This window comes from Crassostrea angulata, chromosome 3 (assembly GCF_025612915.1).
Source record: "Crassostrea angulata isolate pt1a10 chromosome 3, ASM2561291v2, whole genome shotgun sequence".
NCBI lineage: Eukaryota > Metazoa > Mollusca > Bivalvia > Ostreida > Ostreidae > Magallana > Magallana angulata.
Genome location: NC_069113.1, coordinates 18,167,735 through 18,191,689, shown reverse-complemented (window position 1 = coordinate 18,191,689; position 23,955 = coordinate 18,167,735). Strand labels below are relative to the sequence as shown.

The following is a 23,955-nucleotide window of genomic DNA, read 5'->3' as shown; positions in this document are numbered from 1 at the left end:
GAGACAAGATGACACATAAAGATGTATACGGAGACCAAAGGTCACCATATTGTACAACATTAGGGAGAACAGAGGACATATAAAGTTGTTTATAGATACAGAGACAAGATGTCACCTTAAATTGTAAATCATTTGGGAAATTCCCATATCACATGTGGAATCACATTTCAACCTCAGTTCCTTTATAAAGTATTGGGTGTAAAAGTCTCGTATCTAGGAACCAAAGTTGAGAATGTAACTCCAAGGGTGGGTGGGTGGGAAATCTCACAACCCGACCCTACCACATTGTTCTTCCATCTCCTACTGTATACACACCCACCCATCAAACAGCGAAAAGGAATGACGTCACTTCGGTAGCACGTGATTTCACTTGTGATATTCCCATATCACATGTGGAATCACATTTCAACCTCAGTTCCTTTATAAAGTATTGACTGTAAAAGTCTTTATATAGGTATCCAAATCTCAATTCTTATCTCAATATCTAGTGCCTCTCCCCAACACTCACTATCAAATATATAAACATTTTTAAACACATTAAATTAGCATATAAAACACATCAAACCTTTATATGCAGGCACGTAGCATCGTTTTTGAAAGTGGGGGGGCCAGACTCATCCAAAAAATCTTGACAAGCAAAAAAAGAAAAAAAAGAAAAAAAAAAGGAAAATGTTAGGTTTCCCAAAATCTTCAAAATCCTAATCCATGTGTGTGTGTGGGGGGGGGGGGGGGGGGCTGGCTTACTATATAAGTTCAATTTCACTACTCATTTCCTTATTTTCATATCAATTTTTTACATACTCCCAAAAAAGTGGGGGGCCAACTCAATCATAATTCCAATTTTTATATGTAAATTTTAAAAAATTTGTTGCTGCGAGAAAAAGTGTGGGGGGGGGGGCAGGCCACCCTGGGCCCCCCCCCCTGATGCTACGTGCCTGATATGTTATCAAAACTTTAATCATTAAAATCATAAATCATATTCAGACATGTAAATGTACATAATGCACACTTAGCTCTCTATCTCATCACTCACTCTCTGCAAAGGCCGAATCAAGACTATCATACTGCATGCACTCTCGATACTTCTCTTCCATCATTCCCGCATCTTTCACACTTGTTGCCAATCTTCCAGCTACAAAATCTGATTCTACCAAGGCTGGAAGTCTACTATAATACTCGGCACTTCCTTCCCCAAACCAACCAACATGTCTCATTATCTGACCCAACTCACTCACTGAGCCTGACATAGCCAACGCAACAGCACAACCTGCCCGGAAACTGTGTGGAGTCTCACCTTCATCAACACCAAGTTTCTGCAAATACACACGCAACCTATCATAAACAACTGAATAGGAAACAGGCTGATCCAAAACCCGTGCATCCTCTGTAACAACTCGAAAGAGATAGCCACAAGACAGATCAACTCCCAAGTCTTTACATCCTGAAACAAAATCTTGTAACCCTACTACAGGACAAATAACCTTATCATCACACCTCTTTACAACAAACATATTACTCCTCCTTTTGCCTCCTCGAAGAGTCTTTCCAAAAGTGTGATTAAACACAAAACCTGAATAATCTCTAAGCCACTTAACATCTTGAGCCACCAAATTTGCAAGATCTCCTGCCCTATCTCCAGCAAAAAACTGCAATTTGAACCAAGCCTGGTCTCTCAATAAGATATACCTCTCCCTAACTGACACAGAACTCATGCTAATCGACCCCCTATATAGCCAACAATAGCCTTAACCTTGGTCAAAAAGATGGGTTTAGCCTGTTTTGGTACCAAATGGAATCTCGCTTGCTCCTCTTGTATAATTTTTAAATAATCTTTCACTTGACTTGATGCAGCCGGATTCCCTAATCCAAGAGCCATGTTCCACGATTTCTCACATCCCATCTCATGAAAAATGTTCACTAATCTATTTATCATTAATGAGACAGTACCAGAAGCAAGACGTACTCCACAATTACAGTCAAATAATCCCTTGTTTCCAAAAAAACGACAGTCTATCTTATGAACTTGACTTTTTCCGCACTGATCATTCCATACCAAAAATCGCCTAATGTCATCAGGTGTACAACTTGTCAATTCTCGACCAGACATCCTCACAAGAAATTCAGTAATTTCCCTTTTCAAATAATCCTGCCTCTTTGAATCCAGTTAAGAAAACGTCCTTGCATCTAACTCCTTTAACCTCTCATCCAAGACTTGAACATCGACACTCCCTACCTGAAAAAGATTAAACAGGTTTATTCTCTGAAAATGTCAACCTGTAAGCAATCAATGCCCATTTCAGCCCCTTATTATCAAGAACATATCCTATCTTTGTAGGGACCCGAATAACCCCCTTTTCCCCCTGCCAGCCTAACACCACACTAGATATCTTACACTCCTCATCGAGAGGCTGCCATACAGGCACTGGTTGTCTATATGGAAGAATGCATGTACATACAGGAATTTCTTGTTCCTTCAAAAATGATAAAACTGGAAAAACCATACCAAATGGAGGAAATACATAGGGGTTCAACTCCGAATATTTTGTGCGAACACAACAACCCCTGCAGTGAATGGCATTGGACATGGTGTAAAATGACGCAATACCCCACCCCCCTTGGCCTTCATTGAATTAGAATCACTTGCCATTAAATCAACAGTGTGGGGACCAAATACTTTTTCCACTATACCCCAAGTCTTCCCATCCAACATTGAGTCAGCATAACTAATCTGTCTCGAATGTGCATCAGCCTCATTTAACTTCGAAGGAACAAACTGTAAATTTAACTAAAAATTCAACTTCAAAGTCAAAGAAAAAAATACATTTTGTAATACAGTTCAACGCCCTGTCCCTTCCCCCCTGGTTCTGTCAGACACTAAGAACAGCCATGTTATCTGTGAGCACATGTACTCTAGAATTAGCTAAGTTCTCTCCAAGAGCCAATAACACCTTTTGAACAGCATCTGCCACCTTTAAATGAAAAGGACTTTGATCATTCTCCTCCCAAAAATCACTAATCTCATACCTATTCCTACCCTGCTCTACCACTGTCCGTACTTGTACAAGGATGCATCTGAAGACAACATAACCTGATGATGACACTCACTTCTCCACTGACAACAACCTTCCCAAGAATCTAGAAAACACCAATGTTCTAATTCCTCCCTCAGCTCATCAGTCAAACACACATGCTTACTACTTTTTACAGCTCCAGAAATTGCCAAGTTAACCTCCCTACAAAACAGCCTACAACCAGGAACTGCAAGGCTTATTGATTTACCAGCAAATCGCTGAAGAGTTTTCACAGTAAGTTCTTTTGAACCAAGAATACTTTCTCTCAAATCAGCAAATTTCAACTTCTTGCACTCTGGCAAAATATAAGCTTGTTTTTTGGAATCAACCAAAAATCCCAGAAACTTGACACATGTCAATGGAACAAACGAGCATTTCCCCAAGGCCAAAATATAACCTAACCTTGTCAACACTTCTACTAATATGTATCCGACCTTACAACCTTCTACATATGGGTCCACAGCACCAGAGACATTCGCGATAACCAACCTATCATCAATATATTGTACAGTACTTATAGACCGACTCCGAAGGTATGACGTAACAACCATCCCAATGGTCTGGTACATAAAAGGCGATGCCTTGAACCCAAAAGGAATTACCGTATACACCATAACATAACCACCAAAAATAAGCCCAAAGTATCCCTGAGAATCATTGGACAACCTAACATGATCGTATCTAGTTTTTTCCTCTGTCGTTATCAGAAATGCATTACACCCTACAAGCCTATGAACATCTCTCAAAGTCTCCAGCTGAAAAGGAAGATCCTTCACCCAGAGGTTCAAAAATCTGTCATCATGACATAGTCTTGGTTTACTTGGTTCAATTGTCAACGGCATCACAATATGGGGCATCTCACACTCACCGACTTTACCAAGCACTCTTATAGCACCTGACCTTATCTTTTCATACAAAACATCACAAATAAAAGCATGATACTTTTTACATAAAGCAGAGTTAGGGAATACAGCACTTGGGGACAACTCAGAATCAAATGACTTTCCACAAAAATTCCCTTTAAAACGAGTAAAAAACTCTGTCACATCCACTCCCTCTGTAAGCCACTTTCTCACCTTCAATATCGTATTTTCATTCACTCCACTCCTCTCTCACACATATTCCAAGGCCAAAACATTTCTACCCAACTGTCCTGCAATGAATGAATCTGGACTATATACCAGCAACTGGTTCATATCAAAATCAGAACCTTCAATACAGATTCTGCACTAACTTTGTGGGTTGCAAGTGAAGGAGTCCCACCACTGATTGTCACCCATTCTCCCTTCTGACGAGGAACTATTCTCGTGGGATTAAATTCTACCATCTTGTCAAACTCAGCAGTAACCTGATTATCATTAATCAACACTAACGCTCCATTATCATCCTACAAATTAAAATCATAATCCATTTAAAGGTCATATGGTGACAGTCATAGTGGAACTCCTTCATTTAACGACCCACGTGGACTTGGTCCACTAAGGCATCAGGGTCCTCGGGTTGCAAGATCAGGAATTCTTATGCATGTATGATATAAAACAAACAATCCAGTTCCATCAAAACATTTAATGTGTCACTTTAACTATAATTACTATCTTCATCAAAAATATGTGTATCTTTCACTACAGCCATTTACAATTCTTCCAGCTGCATAAATCAATCAAAGCAAAATTAAGTTCATAAATGAACCTTAAATGAACAAAATCCTGTTACAAAATTGTATCCTTACAATTAAAAGCACAAATTTCCATACATATGTATTCTCAATTCACTTTCTCCTAGCAGCCTTCATCAACTCACAATCTTTAACTAGATGTTGTGTCGAATCACAAAAATGACAAGCTAACCTACTAGCATTCCTTCTTCCCATACCTCCCATTGGTCTGTAACCCCGCGGCCTTGAATAAGTACCAAAGTTTGAAAATGGATGAAATGGATAAGGCTGAAAACCAGGGGCACCTAGAAGAGGCGTGGAATACATAGGGTACAGTCCAGCTAATGGAGAATTTGAACCTTTAGAACCTTGATCTTGTTCCATCTCACCCCTCATCTTCACACCATCACATTTAGACCCCAAGTTTTGTACTTCTTTTATACATTTATTAACTGCTTTTGACACAAGATCAGCTCCCTGCCCCCCTAGAACTGTAAGACATAAATTCGCGATATTCACTTTCCCTTGCAGACGACCACACTGCCTATACAATTCTTCATATACTTCCATATCTTTATCCCCCAACTTTCTACTTAAGCGAGCTAATTCATCAAGAGTTATTAATATCAGAGGTTCACTAGGGTCCTGCTGAGCAGCTAAAGCTTTAACCCTCTCCTTCACATTCGAAACATCCTCCTTCTCCAACTTCTCGAGCATCAGCAGTTTCCTTTCCATGTCATCAATCGTCTTTCTCCTTTTCACTGGGGTGGCCTCATTATAAAATAAACAGGATTTGCTCAAATTTTTTTTTAACACACACAATATATTAGACACAGTACCTCCACAGTATTGTCTTCAGTCTGATTCTGTCTCTCTGCAGGTGCACCAGACGTACTCGGACCCGCTTCATCATCCTGCAACACCTGCCCTTTGGGCTGTCCCCTTTCATTCGCTGCTAGTACACAATAGTGCAACAGTAACTTTGCTGCATTATAATCTCGAATATCTTTACCTACAAGACAGACTTTGCACGTAACAATATCAACTAGACACATAATAGTGATAATACCACTATAACATCAATATAATTAAACCAGATTAAGTGCTCAAGACTAAATATCGCCCATGCTAATCTATTCAAGTACACAGTTTACCTGCTAACTCCAACAACTCATCCATGGATTCCCCCGTAATCTCCATCACTGCTTTGGCGATATCCCTCATCTGCAGCGCCTCCGTGCGCTTCCCGACACTGATCCTTGCCAACTCCTTAATATTTTCCAACCGCCCATCCTTTACTTTCCTGATTACAGGTAATAGAGTAAGCCCCTTCAGACTATGTCTCTTCTTTAAAACTACCGGCTGAACCATCTAAAATATAAACAATCATGACCAGTCTAGACGGGACTCCCAAAACGGAGTCTTTGGCTCCATCATGCATTGCGGTAAAATGGCGTTTCTAATGTAAACAACGTGCGAGTTATGCCCCTTAGTTCTAAATAAATCTCTAAAATTGGCCAAAAACACGACAAAAATTAATTCTAATCTTTCAAAAACATTTCTGAACTTTATGTGTCATGTTAATGCCATATGTTCATAACCGTTTACTTGTATTACGTAAGATTAATTTTTAAAATGAAAAATTCACCCAAAACTTCGATCACGCACAATTATAACTGTTTTGAAATAAATTTAACGCTTGGATATGTTTATTTATCATTGTTTGTTAAAAGTATAGTCTCATTTTAATCTTTTTCATGCTAAATTATCCAATTATCTTGAATAATTATGTATTTAACATGGTTTCATAACATCGCAAATGCCGCGAGTGATTATAATTGTTTTGATGATAATTAACAGTTCAATTTAAAGAGTTATTGAATCTAGAGTGACAAATTGTTTCATTTTCTGGGCTTTCAAACAACCCATCCTATTTTTTAGATACCAAAAAGACGTTTTTAATCATCGCTAGAGCAACCAGTTTTTGTAAGTATTCGAAGCTTTTTTCGTTTACGCACTTATCAATTTGTATATTTGGTGATTTTAAATTGTAACACAATACGAAAGAAGTAAAATTTAATGCAATTTACCTTTTATTAACGATTAAATTCCATGAAAAACACAAAAATATCACTTTTTAAGCATCGTCCAAACGTCCAACTTCGAAGAGAAATAACTTTCTTAAGTGCAAATAAACCCCTATTTCGTGCAAATACGATCGATAGTAAATTATATCCTGGGTCTTTTAAAACATGTTAGAAGTCTGCCAACACATGCAGCACTTTGCAAGACGATTTCTTGTTGACCCCATGTTTTCATTGAGAAATCGCCATATTTTGTACCAGTGCGCATGCGGAGACTCCCAAAACGGAGTCCAAAATGCTTGCAGAAATTCACTTCCGTTGACTCCGTTTTGGGAGTCCGTCTAGACTGATGACGTAAGCATTCATGCTCGACCCGAACTTTACCGTCCGGATAAATACGGATAAACGAAGTGGATAATATACAGGCATAAAATAAAATTTCACGCTTCCTACATTGTAGTCAATACCCACATTCTTCTCTAATCATATATAAAATGCATTTAAATGAAAACCCAGCTTAGATATTCTAATTTCACACAAAACGCCGCTCCACGGCCTGTCTCATATCATTTAATGGCCCCTGGCCCTGCCATATTCCAAATACAATCCAGTTCAAATCTGCGACATCCAACAGTCACATTAACTCAAATATTCTCTAAAGATATCCAACAATCTTGAGACCATAAATTTCACTCAAGCCTCCAACGGCATATAATGTAAAATATATTATAATACTTTCATGTTAAATACTGAAATCTGATCGGTTAAGACGCAGTTAATAATCTTTTCTATTACCCTCAGCGTTAGCAACGCACTTAGCAACGGGTAACATTAAAAAATGTTACATGCGCGAAAATTATGCGCGTACGGTTAGCTGTAGAATTCACGTTATTCCTATATAAAAGCAGTAAAATTTTCTTAAAAATTAAGACATTCAGTATAACAAAATAAATAGTGCCTGTTTGGGAGGATAACAGTTGAAATTGACACCCCTCGAAAACCGGTTGACAATGGTTTTCTCGGGGTGTCAATTTCAACTGTTACCCTCCCAAACAGGCACTACTTATATAATATTACCTTCCTCTCGATCTGCCCTATGCTCTCACCATCAAACAGCGAAAAGGAATGACGTCACTTCGGTAGGACGTGATTTCACTTGTGATACCAGAGGTTGCATAAAGTTATTAGGAGACAAAAGGTTAAAAAAAAAAACTATTACCCAAATCCACTGAAAACAAAAACTCATACTCTGATTTTATCGACAAGCAAAAAAAGTTAAACAATTTTTCCAAATTTTCTAATTTTTGTCGTCGAAAGTGGGGGTGAATATGACATTTACTTCATCAATATATAATATTTGTTTCTCTGTTATGGTGCAATTCACTATGGGTCCATGTTTTATCTGTTTAATATTAAAAAGTGTAGTTTTGATTGTTATATGAATTACATGAATTTGATGAGGGAAAATTCCAGGAAATCGGTATATGATCCCCAAACCTCGCCACCTCTAGACAGGGGCACAGCTGCTCCATAATATCAAAAAGAAGAGTAGAGGTTAGCTAGAGTGTGTAATTTCACATATTGTGGTATCATTATGGAGACCAGAGGTCACCTTATTTATTTCAAAATTATCATACCACTTTCTTAAAGTATCAGTAAAAGTGGGAATAAGGGAGGAGTCGGGCAAGACTACCTCCCAATAAACTAGATCTGCATATGCAGAAACAGGAGGTAAAAAACATAAACAAATAAACAAAACATACATCTAAAAGCTGAAAGTCTAAAATATGTTCTTCATCAGTGTTCTAATAGTCCTTTTAAGTTTTGCGGCCTGATATCTTTGACGCTTGAGTCAAGATTCTTTTCTTAACTATGTTGTTAGTCCTGTTTTATCAACTTGTTTGTTGGTAGCTTGATTCGTCTTAGAAACCGTTCATACGAAGAGCATACCCTTGCGTATCGAATCAACTGAGAGACAAAAACATCATTTACAGGTGATGACGGTATATTGCTACATAAGTAAGGAAAGTTGACCACAGAAAAATTCAAGTCATCGCGTTTATCATTAAGTTTTGTTGTTTGGTTACCATCAATGTCCATGTCCAGTAAAATATCCAAATTTGAAACAAATGACGCAGACTCTGTAGTATCTCTTATTTCAAGTTCACTGGGATATATCGAGTCGACTTAAATATGGAAATAACAAAAGAATATAACAAAATAACAAAATAAGTATTCTATTCAAAACCTTTTTTACATTTAGTGTATATTTCCCCTAAAATTTGCTCTGGAAATCTGCGACGTTACTTCCTGTAAATAAACTTAACCTTGTCACGGCGCATTTACAGAAACATAAACGTTATCACGGGTTTTGAATATATTAATTATTGTAAGAATAATGACACGTTTAAACCTACATAACGAATTTGATATTTACTTATGAAAAATAATCGTTGAATTATATACATTCGTTATTAAAAGATTTTTCTCGATAACGTTTCTGGCAGTTTATTTAGTAGCGTAAGCGAACTTACTAACATGTTAATATGGCTGTACCATAAATGTTTCATATCCCTGACCAAGAGCGTATATAATGGCTCTAAAGTGATGCCACTGTTGAGAATATTGAAGCCTTTGAAATTAGCATCCATTGATAATGATTTGCGCTAAGCTTTGCAGTCATGGTTGGAAAGGAACTTGACATATTTTACTTCTACGTTAAACTATTAGTATTTTTTTAAGTTTGCCTCTAAACAATGCCAATTGTAAATGAACAATGAAGACACTCCACTTAGTAAGGCCCTTAATAAGTACCTTTTCACGGATAAATGTAAGGGTGGTATACGTACAAATACTAAGGGAATAGGAAAATTATTAATCAGACTTACAAATTTAAACCTGGGTTCAGGTTAGCTAAAATTCTTTAGCACTTAAACTAAATGTTTAAACAAGGACATTTTTATATAATTGTCGAAAGTGTCTATTTATGAATTTCCTTAAATAAGCCATGCATAAGTATTTTAGTGGTTTTAAACATTTTATTTAGATCTTAATCCTATATTTTGTATTTGTAGTATACGCATATATTTGCAGTCTATTAGCTTTTCATTCCCCCTTTAATTTTTATGATTTTTTTTAACAGACAAATCAAATGTTTATCCATTTACTTCCTGTTCTTGATCATACAAAAACAGTAAGGTATCTGATCGTACGTCATTATAAATGGATTTCAATCATGCACAGGAATACTGGAATTCGCAAGCCGTTCTAGAAGCGAAAAAGAGTAAGTAGCACCTATAATGTATTCAGTGAAACCTTTTAATTCAACATTTTAAGTATATAAGAGTGTTTCTAATGCTTTTAGACTGTGGAGTTGGTTATCAAAATGTAAGGAGTCCGTGTAATGTTTTTATATTGGATACATCGTCAAGTGTGGGAAAAGATGGCTTCGCACAAATGAAGGAAATGTTTAGTATTATTATTGACGGTATGTTAATAGTGGGTTTTCAAAGCAAAGAATACAATCACATAATGAGTTTGGCATGGATAATTATTCATATCTCAAAGCAATCGTTTTAGAGTATGCAACACAAGACATAAAGGAGAACGTCGCTGTTATTGTGTGTGGACGACAAACAAAGTTTCTACGTCATTTTTCCAGTCATTATGAAGATATCAAACATTCATTAGGTCGGTAAAATCATTTTCAAATATCCATATTCTTCTATGTTGAAAACTAATTTTAGCGCTTCGTCTTATATGTAATATATTATATGTATACATGTACATCAATAAGAAAGTTTTAAGATAGTTCTATAAACAATGATATATAATTCAGATGAAGTTGAGTTTGGGGGATCGTCCCCTTTAACAGCAGCATTTTTCCTGTCCCTTGCATGTGTAAAATATGGAGGAGGTATGTGGTCTTCTTCAAATTTACCATGAATGTCAGGTTTTTCAGTTAATCCCTGTTATCACTATCGCATGTATTTCAGTGATTGATGGAGCGTCTGAATTGATCAATATTGATATTAAATTGAAATATATTAATAATTGCACACATTAAACTTACCCTTATGGGAAATGTAAAATATTCTATATTAGATCGCATCCACAGAATCGGAGCTTTTTGTGTGCACCCAAGAATAATTTTCATTTCGGATGGACGACCAACAAGTTTTACAAATCTAGCAAGCGCATTTGTTGAAGACAGTCCTCTAGATGAAACTGAAAACGTAAACAATATCCTCTTATATAAATTTTCAATCAATAAACATTTCATATGTAATGTGTTTTTTTCTTTCTGATTATATTAATTACATTTTGATAATTATAAACACATTTAGTTGAGATAATTATCATTTCTTTGTTTTTTGTGGGGGTTTTATGGGGTTGTTTTTTGCCTGGCGGTTATTCTTCTATTTTTTTTTTTTTTTTGGTGGCTATACTTTGTTTTGCTTTTTTATTTTCAATAGGATACAGATCATTTGCTGCAATTGACGAGATCAATCGGTAAAATATCTCCAATTTTCTGTATTCCTGTTGGAAGGAATCCTAATATGGTAATTTATCTATTTTTTCATACTTAGTTAGGTATTTTGATCTCCTTCTGTTAGCTCATTTTAGAACAAGAGTCAAATAAACTTTTTCTGTCCAATTTTGCTTTGTGTTTTTTCAAATTCAAGCATGTAATATGTTGTCGTCGTTGTTTTAAACAACCCAAGTTTGCACTTAAACCCTTGGTCTGGAAATGGTCTTCAAAGTTGGGTAGTTATATATGAAACTTGGTTTGGTGTTTTCATTTCAAAACAATTCTTTGGCACCAAATAGTCAATTAAGATGAAAGTACTTAAAAAAAATTTCCTTTTATACATGTATTATGTATTTAGACTTAGACTTAGAATCACAAAGGGGCCAGTGACGAGTCAAATTATTGATAAGAAACAAATTTAATTTTTTTCTGGAAAAATGAAGCCAAACATTTGAGTCATTAAGTTGACAGCAAACTAATTTATAAAGTATTCAAACAAACCTGAAGAAAAAAATTGTCAATAGATTTTACGTAATCGTAAAATTGGAGCTCGATGGAATGATTTTTTTAATTTTAACGCAATCCATTACATCACATTGGGTGAGTAATTCGTGTGAACGATGTTACCAATGAGTATTTAAAATTATTAAATCTTTTCATTGTTTTAGACAACATTAGAGTTCATAAGCGGCCAGTCACGTGGTGGAAAGATTGTGTGTGCATCAGAAGCAAGACAGTTTGCCAAATACTCGCTCAATATAGTAAGACTTTATGCATATATGTGCTTTTTTCTGTTTTCTTTGTCCTTGTCAATAACACTTTGTCCAAATTAGATATTCAATGGAATATAATTTAAACTTGTAGCACAACTTTATACATCAGCAATCAATATACCGAGTATATGCCATGTAGTTTCATGTGAATGGCTGTTACTAAACGTATCTGAAATTTTTTTTTTAATTTGATAAGCATCGTATTCTTAAAACTTATTGCCCAAAAAAAAACAAGTCAAATCAAAGTAAAGGGCGTATAAAAAGTATAATTCTAATATCTTTTGTAGTATAAGAGAACTCACTATTGACAATTAAACAAAATCGACTTAAATCAAAGTAAAAGGCGTATAAAAATTTGTATTCTTATATCCTTTGTAGTATGAGAAAACTCACAAGTGACAATTCCACAAAGAAATAAAGGGGTCTTGAATTCGCACTTCTAGGGTTTTAAGCTGAGGCATATTGCATATATTTTAATTCATATCATTCTATGGTTTTTATTTATTCTCTTTAGGGAAATGAATATATTACTTTTTTAGATTATGAATGTATGAGTTGAATATAGAACAAAAAACACAAAATAAAAAGTTCCTGTAGATATTAACTCCAGACACTTTTGTAACAGGAATCCAAGTAACCTCGATTTAATTTTTTCTACTAATATACATTGCTGTAGCATCTACCCCTAAAAACATATTTTACAGAAATATATCAGTGGACAACATTTCAATTTATATGATTATACATAGTTTAATTCACTAGAAGGTAGGGATATATTTTTATTCATTTCTGAGTGGCAGTGTTTAAAATGATACAAATATTGTGACAATTAATAGGATAATTATCATAAAACATAAATCGTCTTATGACGTAACTAAAATACAATAATTAATAAATGAAGGATTAATGGCCATGTTCAGTCATTGCTGACGACAGACAAATTGTGCTTTTTTATGATTGTGAAAAAGTTATTTTAGGTACCTTTTAATCAAGTCTTATCCTCTTATATATTCTCTTTTTCATCCTGAAGATATTTGAATATGCTTTCATAACCTTCATGTTACATGGACCGAACACAATGAGAGCAAGGGTTCTCTCTATTGCTGATTTAAATGAAATCAGATGTAAAATCATAAACATGTAACCAATACATACGTTTTTGGCATTTTTGGAAACAAGAAGATCTATATAAAATTCCTAGAATCCATAACATGCAAAAACTATCATGGGATATAACGTGGCTAAATATCTTATTAATTAATTTAGATTTCAAACTTTGTACTTCTCTGCAATTTATTTTGAATCTTTGTAATTGCTTATGTGACGAATGCGTACTTAAGTTTAAAACTCCAAATTTTGATATCAATAATTTTATTCGGGCTTTTCGACTTTCGGTCGAAAAGACCTATTGTTTTTGTTCTGTTTTATTAGGGCTTTTCGACTTTCGGTCGAAAAGACCTATTGTTTTTGTTCTGTTTTATTATTTTTTATTATTCTCGACAAAGTTTCGTCAGCGATTTTTTGAAAACGGAAAGACATATTAAAACAACCATGCTATAGTCTGATAGCAATATTAAATGGCACGCGTATGTAAGGTTTTGGACTTCCGGTTCCGGCACTTCCTGTTTTGACAAGGAAAATACTAAAATGTCATTGAAGCACAATATTTTTATTGTTTTTATAGTGACAGCATTCAAATTTAAGAATTAGATGCATCTTGTCTTGATGTACAACATCATAAGCGTAGCCATTTCTCTATCTCTTACCGTTTTTGAGATATGAGTGCTTAAACTTGAGATAAAGGGGGTGAAAAAGAAAAAAAATTCAAAAAACCTTAGATATTTTATAAGATGCCTAGACATTGTTAAGATTGAAGTATTTAAGATATATTCCAGGTTTAAATAAAATATATTGAGTACTTCCGGTTTTATGAGCCTATGAAAAATTGTCTTTGGGAGTTTCAATGTTAAACTAAATTCACGCGTCGTTCGTTTTCTCAAAAAGTTTTCAAGTTAACATTACGATATTTCATCTGTATAATGATACACACAATGCACAGACCGGAAAAGTTTTTGGGTACACAATTCGCGAAAATTAGGGATCTGAAAGGGCCAACATACAAAACGGCCCTTTAGCTGTTACTTTTTTATTTCTCTTCCGATTTTAAAAATCTTTTGAGTTTATTGTTCAGAATAAAGAGCTCAATCTTAAAATTATGGTCCGAGGGGCCACTTTATGACTCCTTATAGGGGTTTGGAAGGCCCAAAGATCATCATTTGTTTAAATTTCAAAAAAAATTTTTAGTAAGAGTTATCTCGCTTTGCTGTAAGAATGTAGAGCATAAATACTGTAGGCATACCAAGTTTTGTGTCCCAGGAATAAATACTAACTTCAGTATGATTTTTTGTAAATATTCCTCTGGAAATTAGAAGTGTAGCTACCTGTAAAGTTCTGGAGTTATCTTTCTTTTCACATTGCACTACTCGTAAGTTCCTATCTAAGCAACTTGGGATACCAAGGCATTTAGAACACTTGGGAATAAATCAGAGAATAATTTCTTTTTGAAAATTTAATTAAAAAGGGATAATGGGGCTGTCGAAAAGCCCTTACTTTTTGTTGAAGACAAAAAAAGTTCTAGTTATTTTTTATTATTCTCGACAAAGTTTCGTCAGCGATTTTTTGAAAACGGAAAGACATATTAAAACAACAATGCAATACACTTATAGCAATTTTAAATGGCACGCGCATGTAAGGTTTTGGACTTCCGGTTCCGGCACTTCCGGTTTTGACAAGGAAAATACTAAAATTTCATTGAACCACAATATCTTTATTGTTTTTATAGTTAGAGCATTCAAATTTAAGAATTAGATGCATCTTGTCTTGATGTACAAAATCAAAAGCGTAGCCATTTCTCTTTCTCTTACTGTTTTTGAGATATTAGGGCTCAAACTTGAGATAAGGGGGGATGAAAAAGAAAAAAAATTCAAAAAACCTTAGAAATTTTATAAGACGCCTAGACATTGTTTAGATAGAAGTATTCAAGATACATTTCAAGTTTCAATAAAATATATTGAGTACTTCCGGTTTTATGAGCCTATGAAAAATTGTCTATGGGAGTTTCAATGTTAAACTAAAATCACGCGTCGTTCGTTTTCTCAAAAAGTTTATAAGTAAACATTACAATATTTCAGATTTATAATGGTACACACAATGCGCAGACCGGAAAAGTTTTTGGGTAGACAATTCGAGAAAATTAGGGATCTGCAGGGGCCAACGTACAAAACAGCCCTTTAGCTGTAACTTTTTTAATTCTCTTTTGATTTTACAAATCTTTTCAATTTATTGTTCAGGATAAAGAGTACAATTTTAAAATTATGGTCCGAGGGGCCACTTTTTGACTCCTTATAGGGGTTTGGAAGGCCCAAAGATTATTACTTGTTTAGATTTCAAATTTTTTTATAAGAAAAGTCTTCTCGCTTTGCTGTAAGAATGTAGAGCATAAATACTATAGGCATACCAAGTTTTGTGTCCGAGGAATGAATACTTACTTCAGTATAATTTTTTGAAAATATTCCTCTGGAAATTAGAAGTGTAGCTACCTGTAAAGTTCTGGAGTTATCTTTCTTTTCACATTGTACTACTCCTAAGTTCCTATCTAAGCAACTGGGGATACCAAGGCGTTTAGAACATTTGGAAATAAATTAGAGAATAATTTTTTTTTTTAACATTTAATTAAAAAGGGATAATGGGGCTGTCGAAAAGCCCTTACTTTTTGTTGAAGACAAAAAAAAGTTCTAGTTATGTTTTTTATTTCAACACTCGGAAATAAATTTTACACTTGAATTTATATTGTATCTATTTTTCAAAAACTTACATTGTGTTCGTTACAGTCAGTAAATGTAGCTATCCCGCACATGTTTTTATCATTTTTACGAAAACCAGCACAATTTGCATTTTGATAACCTCTGGTTATGCGAGAAGATTTTCAATATTTATATCAAACAAATTAAGCACTAAACATCATAGAAATAGAACGGTATTAAAATTTTAAGGATGGAATATACCAGATTAAACTTGATTCCGCTACTTTAATTATTCATGAAATCAATACTTAGTTACACGCACAGGGTCATTCCTTAGTGAAAATTAAGGTATTTCCCGGGAATGGACGTCATCAGATTTTATTGAAATATACATCTATCTTGCTATAAATTGTTATCTTTGATAAGTCATTTTAATTCAAATATTTCATCTTTAGAACAACTTTTAAAAGAACATTTTTCTCCATAGTCTGCTTTAAACACGCATCCACTTTCAACACAATGTATGCCTTGAGATTTGAAGTACTTTATACATTGGATATTTAAACAGCAAGATGTCACTTTCAGGAAGTATTAATTTTTGGAGGGACAATCGTGAATATAAAAACGAGGAAGTTTGGTGGGTTTTTTTTATAGATAAATATCCAACATAATTGGATAACATTCCAAATTTTTAAGTTATCTTAAAATATAGGTATTTTATATCATGGATTTATAGTTTATGTTCCATACTTGTTTAACTTTGTGTTTTACACTAGTATTTAGCAATTTAAATACTTACTAGACCTTGATCCTTGCGTGCACGGGTTGACATTGTTTATCGGATATTTACGAAAGTTTATTCATGCAATATTCAACAATATCTGTGAATAATTTCAATACGTAAAACGTGATTTGACTGAAGATAGATAATCATACATTAAATTTCAATTTGACTCGTCTTATGTTCATATTGCCGTACGTTACCTTGACTCACCAGCGAGACTTTTTTCAAGTAATCTTTATTTATCTCAGGACCAGCAAACACATTCATGAGACTTTCCTAAGATATGCCCCAAGTGTGTTCTTAAGATATGACTTAAGAAAAAGGTTAGGAATCGAAGATCTTAAGATCAACTTAGACTTAAGAGCATTTAAACTTAAAAGCAATTAAAGTTAGGATATCCTCATCTACTATGATCATTCCTAAATTATCACATTAATTTATACAGATAGAATTTGAGAAACAATTAAAAATCTCGAAACGGGAAATGTACTTTAAATTGAATGGAAAGTCTTCAAACGTACATTTCTACATTTTCATGTTGCTATATATTTTTAACTTCGGTTTTATAATTGTCGAACAAAAATATATTTAAGTTATCGTTTAACAGGAGGGATAAATTATTTCTGTTAACTTAAAATACAGAACATTATGATTTTTCAGTTTAACTTTTACCTACGAGCATAGCATAACATGTATAAAACGCGAAGCGATAAATAAAAGATTGAAAACTGTTCTACGTTGTTAAACGATAAAATTAATTTATTTAATCATTCAGATGACGCATTATTTTGAATAGTATATTTAAACAGTAAATAGTTGAGAAAATATTGATAGCAACCCTGATTTATGTTTTCAATTCTTTTTAAATTTTGATATAGAGAACAGCTTCAATGCTGTCGTTTACAATGGAAAATGATTGCAATGACAATGAAAGAATTCTGACATCATTAGCCTGTAAGTTTCCTGACAAAATCTTCACAGAAATGGACCAGGTGGGTACACAAGCATATACTAGTAAGTTCCAATTGTTGCCGGTAAAGTGATGAAACTCTCCATTAAACATTTCATTATTGCTAAAGAAGTAATGTAGGAAGGCCTAGCGTTCTTCAAAATATTATATTTTCAGAAATAATTTTATACACACTTCATTGAAAATATATTTGTTTATTTATTAACGAATGATAATTCTATTCAGGTTACACATTGAAATAAACCTGGAAATATTGTTTCCGTTTTTGAAACCTATCAGTATGAATATAAAGCAGCATTTAAATACTATTTGTCTAGATAAATAAGATGGGTTTTTTAAAGAAATGTGTGTAGGAATCCGAAATAATACCAATGTCTAGTCAAGCAGACATTTTTGCCTAACCACATTTACAAAAAGATAACCGTGCGAAATTTTACGCTACGTATTTAATATTAACATATTGCACGGCTTTTGTATTGGAACAGATAGTCTGGTTTTTTTCGCTGACAATTTTTTATTTTGTTCCAACAGATATTTTCTAGAATCATATACATATTCTTGAAATAATGCATAAATGCATTAACAAATGCTTTTTTTAAGTAAAAGTACCATTTTTGCATACAGAAAGACATTATTGACATTTGTTTGAGGAAATACTTATACCAGTCGGTATCTAGTATGGAAGATGAGATTGAGGATAAGACGGAGTCGCCTCATGAGGAGAAATACCCTCAAATGCCTCGTTTAGGCTCGAGGGTTAGAAGAGGACGGGACTGGAGGTATGACGATCACGACAACTATGGTCCTGGTACTGTTGTTAGCCATCTTAAAGAAGGTAAACATAAAATCCGTAATGCTGAAAGCGACATGCAGAAGAAATTTTACCGCATAAGAGATAATGAATATTTAAATTTTGAAAATTGGAAAAAAAAACTTCAATTTGATTTGCACTGTCATTATGTTATGTCTCTAAAGTATACTTATTTTTACTCTCATTTACTAAAATGATCCAATTAATCAGAATATCTTTTTTTATCATTGTAAATTAGTCATTAGTATTTCCATGTGTCTTTTGAATGACATGCAACGATTTTACTTCCAAATTAAAATGTATCATGTGTTTAGCCCATCAGGTGTCTTCTTCTCTGATCATTTGGTGCCTAACGTATACACAAAAGAAATGTTTTTACGATTAGACCAATCGATATGAACTTGTTGGGTATTTACACAACCTCCCTATCAGTAATAGTCCGTCTTCAAGCTATGAACGACTCGACTGCTATTCTGGGGAAACGCTTTGGTTAAAATGCTACAGAACGGGGCTTTGAACAGAGCCGGAAATCAAATTGTTCGCTAGACCACTCAGTTCTTAAACATATTGCTGTATCTTGTGTTTTGGTGACCCGATAGTGTCTTGGTGATTTTCAGCTGACCGCGTTTTGGTGAATTTATTGTTGGCTGTTGTAGCACAGTGGTAGCAAACAGAATAGTTTGTTTAAACCCACAGTCTACAGTAAGTTGGGTAGAGGTTGATTATACTTTAATTCTTTGTAAGTAGTTCTATAATCATATAGCCCAGAGAGGCCTGAGGAAAATATGCAGATTATTTAGTTAGATCGTTTTGAGGCAATCGGAATAGATTGGCTTATTAGCATACATTGTTTATGTTCCGTAGCGTCGTCTGCAGTGAAACGCAAGTGTTGCATTTAATAACTTGATTCTTAGGAAGGAAATAGAAGCGAATACAGGAATTATTAGATGATTATTTAATTTGTAAAACAAAAAGTCGTTAGACATACAACAAAAATATCCGATAGGCAATACTTGATTTTTTTATTCATAATGAATTGTATAGATGGATTTGCTTTAAAAAACAGAATACGATAAAATATATTTTTGTCACAATATCATGTTTACGACTTTGGGTAAACTTTTCTTTTGTAGTGGGTTAAGTGCTCAAGGTCAAAATTTAGGAAATGAAGGGAATGTACAAATTTCTTGAATGGTGCTTAATAAATATAGTTTGGTATTTTGAAGGTGTATCAGGGCTTAGATTTGAATAAAACACGAAGAAGTCGTGTTTTGAATATGTCATTTTTAATGAAATTCATAGAAAAACAGCCACAAATCTTGTAGTTTTTGACGAGGAAATATATCTGAAATGCCTACAATCTCTCTAAAAACGACCTACATAATGTACTTGACCTCCTCTTTATAACTACAATAAATTGATTTCGGAATTTATGTCTCTTTTGCTTTGCTCAGCCGATTATAAATCATTTTCTGTTCTAATACCAAATAGGCACAAACACTGAAAATAGGACAAGACATATTTGGACATTTATTAATGTAAAGACTGAACAACGATAATCGAATCCATAAGAGGGCCAATCGGTGTCCATGTAATTGAAGTCGAAATGAACGGGCACAGGCGAATATCTTATGGAAAAAAAACTCTGTATAAACAGCTTCAACGGATTGGATACATTGTAAAATCTTCATACAAAATCTCTGAAAATAGAGCTAAAATTAAAGCAAAAAATTAAGAAAAACGTTTAAGTTGTTGGCTAACTTTTGTCGAGGGGTTACAATGACTGATTCCAGAATTAAAATACCCCTAAGCCAAATATCTGCAAATTACTACGATGAACAAATACTGCTCTTAATCTCAAGAACATAGAAAAACAATGTTATGTATGTTAAAACGAACTTGGTTCAGTGGAGCAGGTGGCGGGTTCGAACCAACTAAACTACACAAACTTAAAACAAGAACAAAAAGAAATGTTTTACCTTTTTAGAATTTAAATGGAATGTCAAGAAAATTTTATAGTTTTTATAGAATTCTTTTTAGTCTTTAAGTCCGGGAAAAGACATATATCAAATAATTTTGAAACTGCCTAATAGATCTAGCACCAAAATGACATTTTAAAATCATTTACTAGATCTTGAGATCAAGATCTGGTAATTAATTTTCTAATGTTTATGATCTTTGATTTACTGTTATCTATTATAATGTACAGAAATTGTAAATCTTGTGTACTACAATTTACTAAAATATTAATTATATTTTACTAAATTTTGGTGATCAAAGGTAATTATGCAAGTTATTGTTTGAAAGAAAAGTTCTTCGTGCTCTGTTTACAAAAAATATTTTAGATGAGTTCATCACCGCGCAGATAGTTGTTCTTTTGTTTCTCTTAAAACAGGAACGCTGCTCGTGGAATGGGATAACGGCATCAAGTCAGATTACAGATTTGGGACTAAAAGTAAATGTAATAATAAATATGATGTGCAACTCTGCAGTGAACCACGCATTTTGGTTAACGAATTGATAGCCACTGGATGTCTTGTAACTAGAGGTAAAGCTTTTCATACGCATCTATTTCTTGTTTAATTGGGAATGTTAATTTCATTTAACTGATTTATGTATACCAAATTAGTTTTAAGTTTACAAGTTCTTAAATGTATGTTTAAAGAAATATATTTGAAGATATTTCATTTTGAACAACGCGAGGCTTTCAAGATTACTAACTTCTCTCGCAGTAATGAATGTTCCACACGAGTGTTTTTTCACTTATATGACATCACATTTTAGTAAATAAAAAGCATTTTTTTTAATTTAGTGTTTTTTAAAAAATGAGAAAATTTCATTTTCACTGTTGAATAGTGATCAAAATCTCGGAAAAGCTAATGAATTATCTTGTGACAGAATATTATTTTTGTAGGCAAAGATTGGATCTGGGGTAGCCAAGATGGCGGTGCTGGAAATATCGGATCGGTAATTTCAGTACACAGCTCTGGAGTAGTGTTTGTATGTATGCTATTCAGTGCATTTGTATATAGCAACTTTTACCAAAATACAATCAATGTTCGGAGATTAGCCAAGAAAATACGGAAAATTTAATTGTAGGTGCGATGGCAACACGGTTTAATAAGTAATTATAAGTTTGGAGCTGATGGATGTTTTGACCTCGAAATAAGGTAATTTTATGCATGTGGAAATAATTCAGCAAATTGATTAAAATATAAATAAGTGATTAGATAAATAAATCAAACTACGTGCAATGTCACCGAATTCTGAATAATTTCATATTGAGCTTTTGAACGAAAACGGGGGACAAGTTAACTTATTGTAAAACACATCAATAGTTTGATATTGTTTTCTAAGAATATTAATTGACACAGTGATCCATTCTCGCCGGAAGCTATCAAATTTCTTCAGGACCATGTGAAAAAGACACCTTTTGACTCCCGTGATGGAGCACAAGTAGACGTCGATGAGAGTAATAACTGCACAGATGGCAATAGCTCGTCTACAATAAATTCATTATCTGAGAAAAATTCGGAATCCGTAAAAACGTCGTCCTTTGATTCAGTGAACAGACCAATCTTGCATGTTACCAAAGGAAAGTATTTTAAAAACAACAGTGTTGTTGAAAACACAACACCAGATATTGAGACAGATGGACCAACATTTACATGTGCAATGAATCAATGGTGGTGGAAAGATTGTGAAGGAAAGTGGAATCCCTATTCGAGGGAAGTTAATGAAAGAATTAATAAATGTTACAAACGTGATCCCAAGTCAACTGTTATCGTTGCTATCAAGGACCAGTCGTAAGTAATAATTGTTTTATGCCCGTGAAAACCCGTAAGAGATTACAGAAAATAACGTTATGTATTTTAACCATTCTATAAATTTTAGCAAGACTATTAATCAAGTTTATTGTTCAGTTACAGAGTTGTGATGGCGAAAAATCAACAGATCAACCAGACGACCAGAGATATCAGTGAGATAAAACTAGTGACAAACTGGTCATGTCCATAGATATAATCTAAATAAGTTGACTCATTTTGCATCATTTATATGGTTAGCATAAATAACGAAATATGTATATTCTATCATGCGTGGTATACATACAGCTGTTAAGTTATGCTTATATTGAAACACAAAATTTGATTCTGTCATTTGCTATCATACTTTTAATTATGTAATGAAGCATCATTCGTTATTTATTTATACAGGTATATATTTTATGACGTCTGTGTTTGAAAATTAAAAGAAAAACCAAATGAATTCCATGTGGAAATATATTGTGATATAAACTACGAGTAATTTAATATAGAACTTCCAGACATATAGATAATTATGCGTTCATTATTTCCATACACAAGACAATCGAACGTTTGACATTGACAATACTTTTGAATTATTTTGATCGTTTGAATAAACAAACTTTTGTTAACTTATCATGAAAACAATTGTTTTCCAGTAACTTGGGTGTATTGACGTAAAAAATAAAAGTAGTTTTATCATTGATTTATTACGAAAATGATTTTGATACATCATCTGTTGGAAGAAGTCCTGATTAATGTTTAGTATGCAATTTGGTGTTAAAATGATGCCACTCCTGCTTGTTGCATTTTTAAAAAACATTTCTATTATAATACTAGAGGTTCTCCGGTCTTTTGCACCTACCTTGATAACGAAAAGCGTTCGATGGAATATGGCATACTGTAAACCAATTTTTATTCGCAGCGACTTTATTTCGCGATTAACTGCCAATAAACTGGTTCGCAACGACTAATGTTCGCTACCATGCCGTATCCAGACCTAAATTGTTTTAAAAACTATAGACAAAGGACTGGTTCGCGGCGAAAAATATTCGCAACGACAGGGCTCTCGCTAACTTTGCGAAAAATTTCTCGCATAAAAGTTGGTTTACAGTATTGGTCCTCTATATTAATCATATGATATCGGAATTGAAATACACTGTGGCGAATTCCTAAAGACTGTTATTGTGATAAAAAAAATCTGGTGTATTCACTACAGCAAACTCCGATATCTTTGAAATTCTTCAATGTATTATTCATTGTCTAAATGTTACCTATATATATTAATGATATTGTTTAGTTTTTTCAATTTTATTAATGTAGTACTGATGGATAACATACATATTCCAGGAATTTTTTTTCGTAGATGATACAACGCTCATGTTAAAATAGCTCGCATCGATCTCTCCAAGAATCACTGAACGCTGTGAAAATTATATGGATTGCTTGCAAATGGATACTTCATTCTAACCCGAGTAAAAGTGTTTTTATTGTGTTTGAAAAACGCATTGAAAAACACTTTGACATTTAACATTTTTATAATGTCAAATCACACAGCGAACATGCCATCTATGCTTATTGTTTATTACAATCCAATATGAAAAGTGATAGAGTTGTAAAACATGCCTGTAAAAACACAAGCAAATTCATTCACTTAATACAATGAGAGTT

At 33.7% G+C, this 23,955-nt stretch overlaps 1 protein-coding gene and 1 pseudogene across 4 annotated transcripts; one reads left to right on the top strand and one right to left on the bottom strand.

Moving 5' to 3' along the window:
• Window positions 1-1,017: 1,017 nt before the first annotated feature.
• On the bottom strand, window positions 1,018-6,096 carry LOC128176140 (uncharacterized; annotated as a pseudogene).
• Window positions 6,097-9,897: 3,801 nt separating this feature from the next.
• On the top strand, window positions 9,898-23,928 carry LOC128176139 (uncharacterized). Of its 4 annotated transcripts, none has more exons than XM_052842226.1 (14): window positions 9,898-10,092; window positions 10,174-10,296; window positions 10,389-10,499; window positions 10,648-10,725; window positions 10,914-11,044; window positions 11,285-11,371; window positions 12,009-12,101; window positions 17,579-17,692; window positions 18,295-18,505; window positions 20,877-21,029; window positions 21,396-21,481; window positions 21,581-21,651; window positions 21,856-22,287; window positions 22,411-23,928. In XM_052842226.1, exons 1-14 carry the CDS (start codon window positions 10,032-10,034, stop codon window positions 22,496-22,498), a joined length of 1,839 nt encoding a protein of 612 aa, XP_052698186.1. In that variant the 5' UTR covers window positions 9,898-10,031; the 3' UTR covers window positions 22,499-23,928. The 4 variants fall into 4 exon arrangements, with proteins under 4 accessions (XP_052698186.1, XP_052698185.1, XP_052698187.1 ...); XM_052842225.1 differs by having other exon boundaries at window positions 9,901-10,092; window positions 22,405-23,928; XM_052842227.1 differs by lacking the exons at window positions 9,898-10,092; window positions 10,174-10,296 and having other exon boundaries at window positions 10,927-11,044; window positions 22,405-23,928.
• Window positions 23,929-23,955: the final 27 nt, after the last annotated feature.

What these genes read in the sequence shown, in the direction of transcription:
- LOC128176139 (XM_052842225.1), top strand. Translation starts at nt 10,032, where the DNA reads ATGGATTTCAATCATGCACAGGAATACTGGAATTCGCAAGCCGTTCTA. An exon ending in TGGATGTCTTGTAACTAGAG is followed by an intron (nt 21,030 to 21,395) that starts GTAAAGCTTTTC and finishes TTATTTTTGTAG; the next exon opens with GCAAAGATTGGATCTGGGGT. An exon ending in GTTGCTATCAAGGACCAGTC is followed by an intron (nt 22,288 to 22,404) that starts GTAAGTAATAAT and finishes TTTATTGTTCAG; the next exon opens with TTACAGAGTTGTGATGGCGA.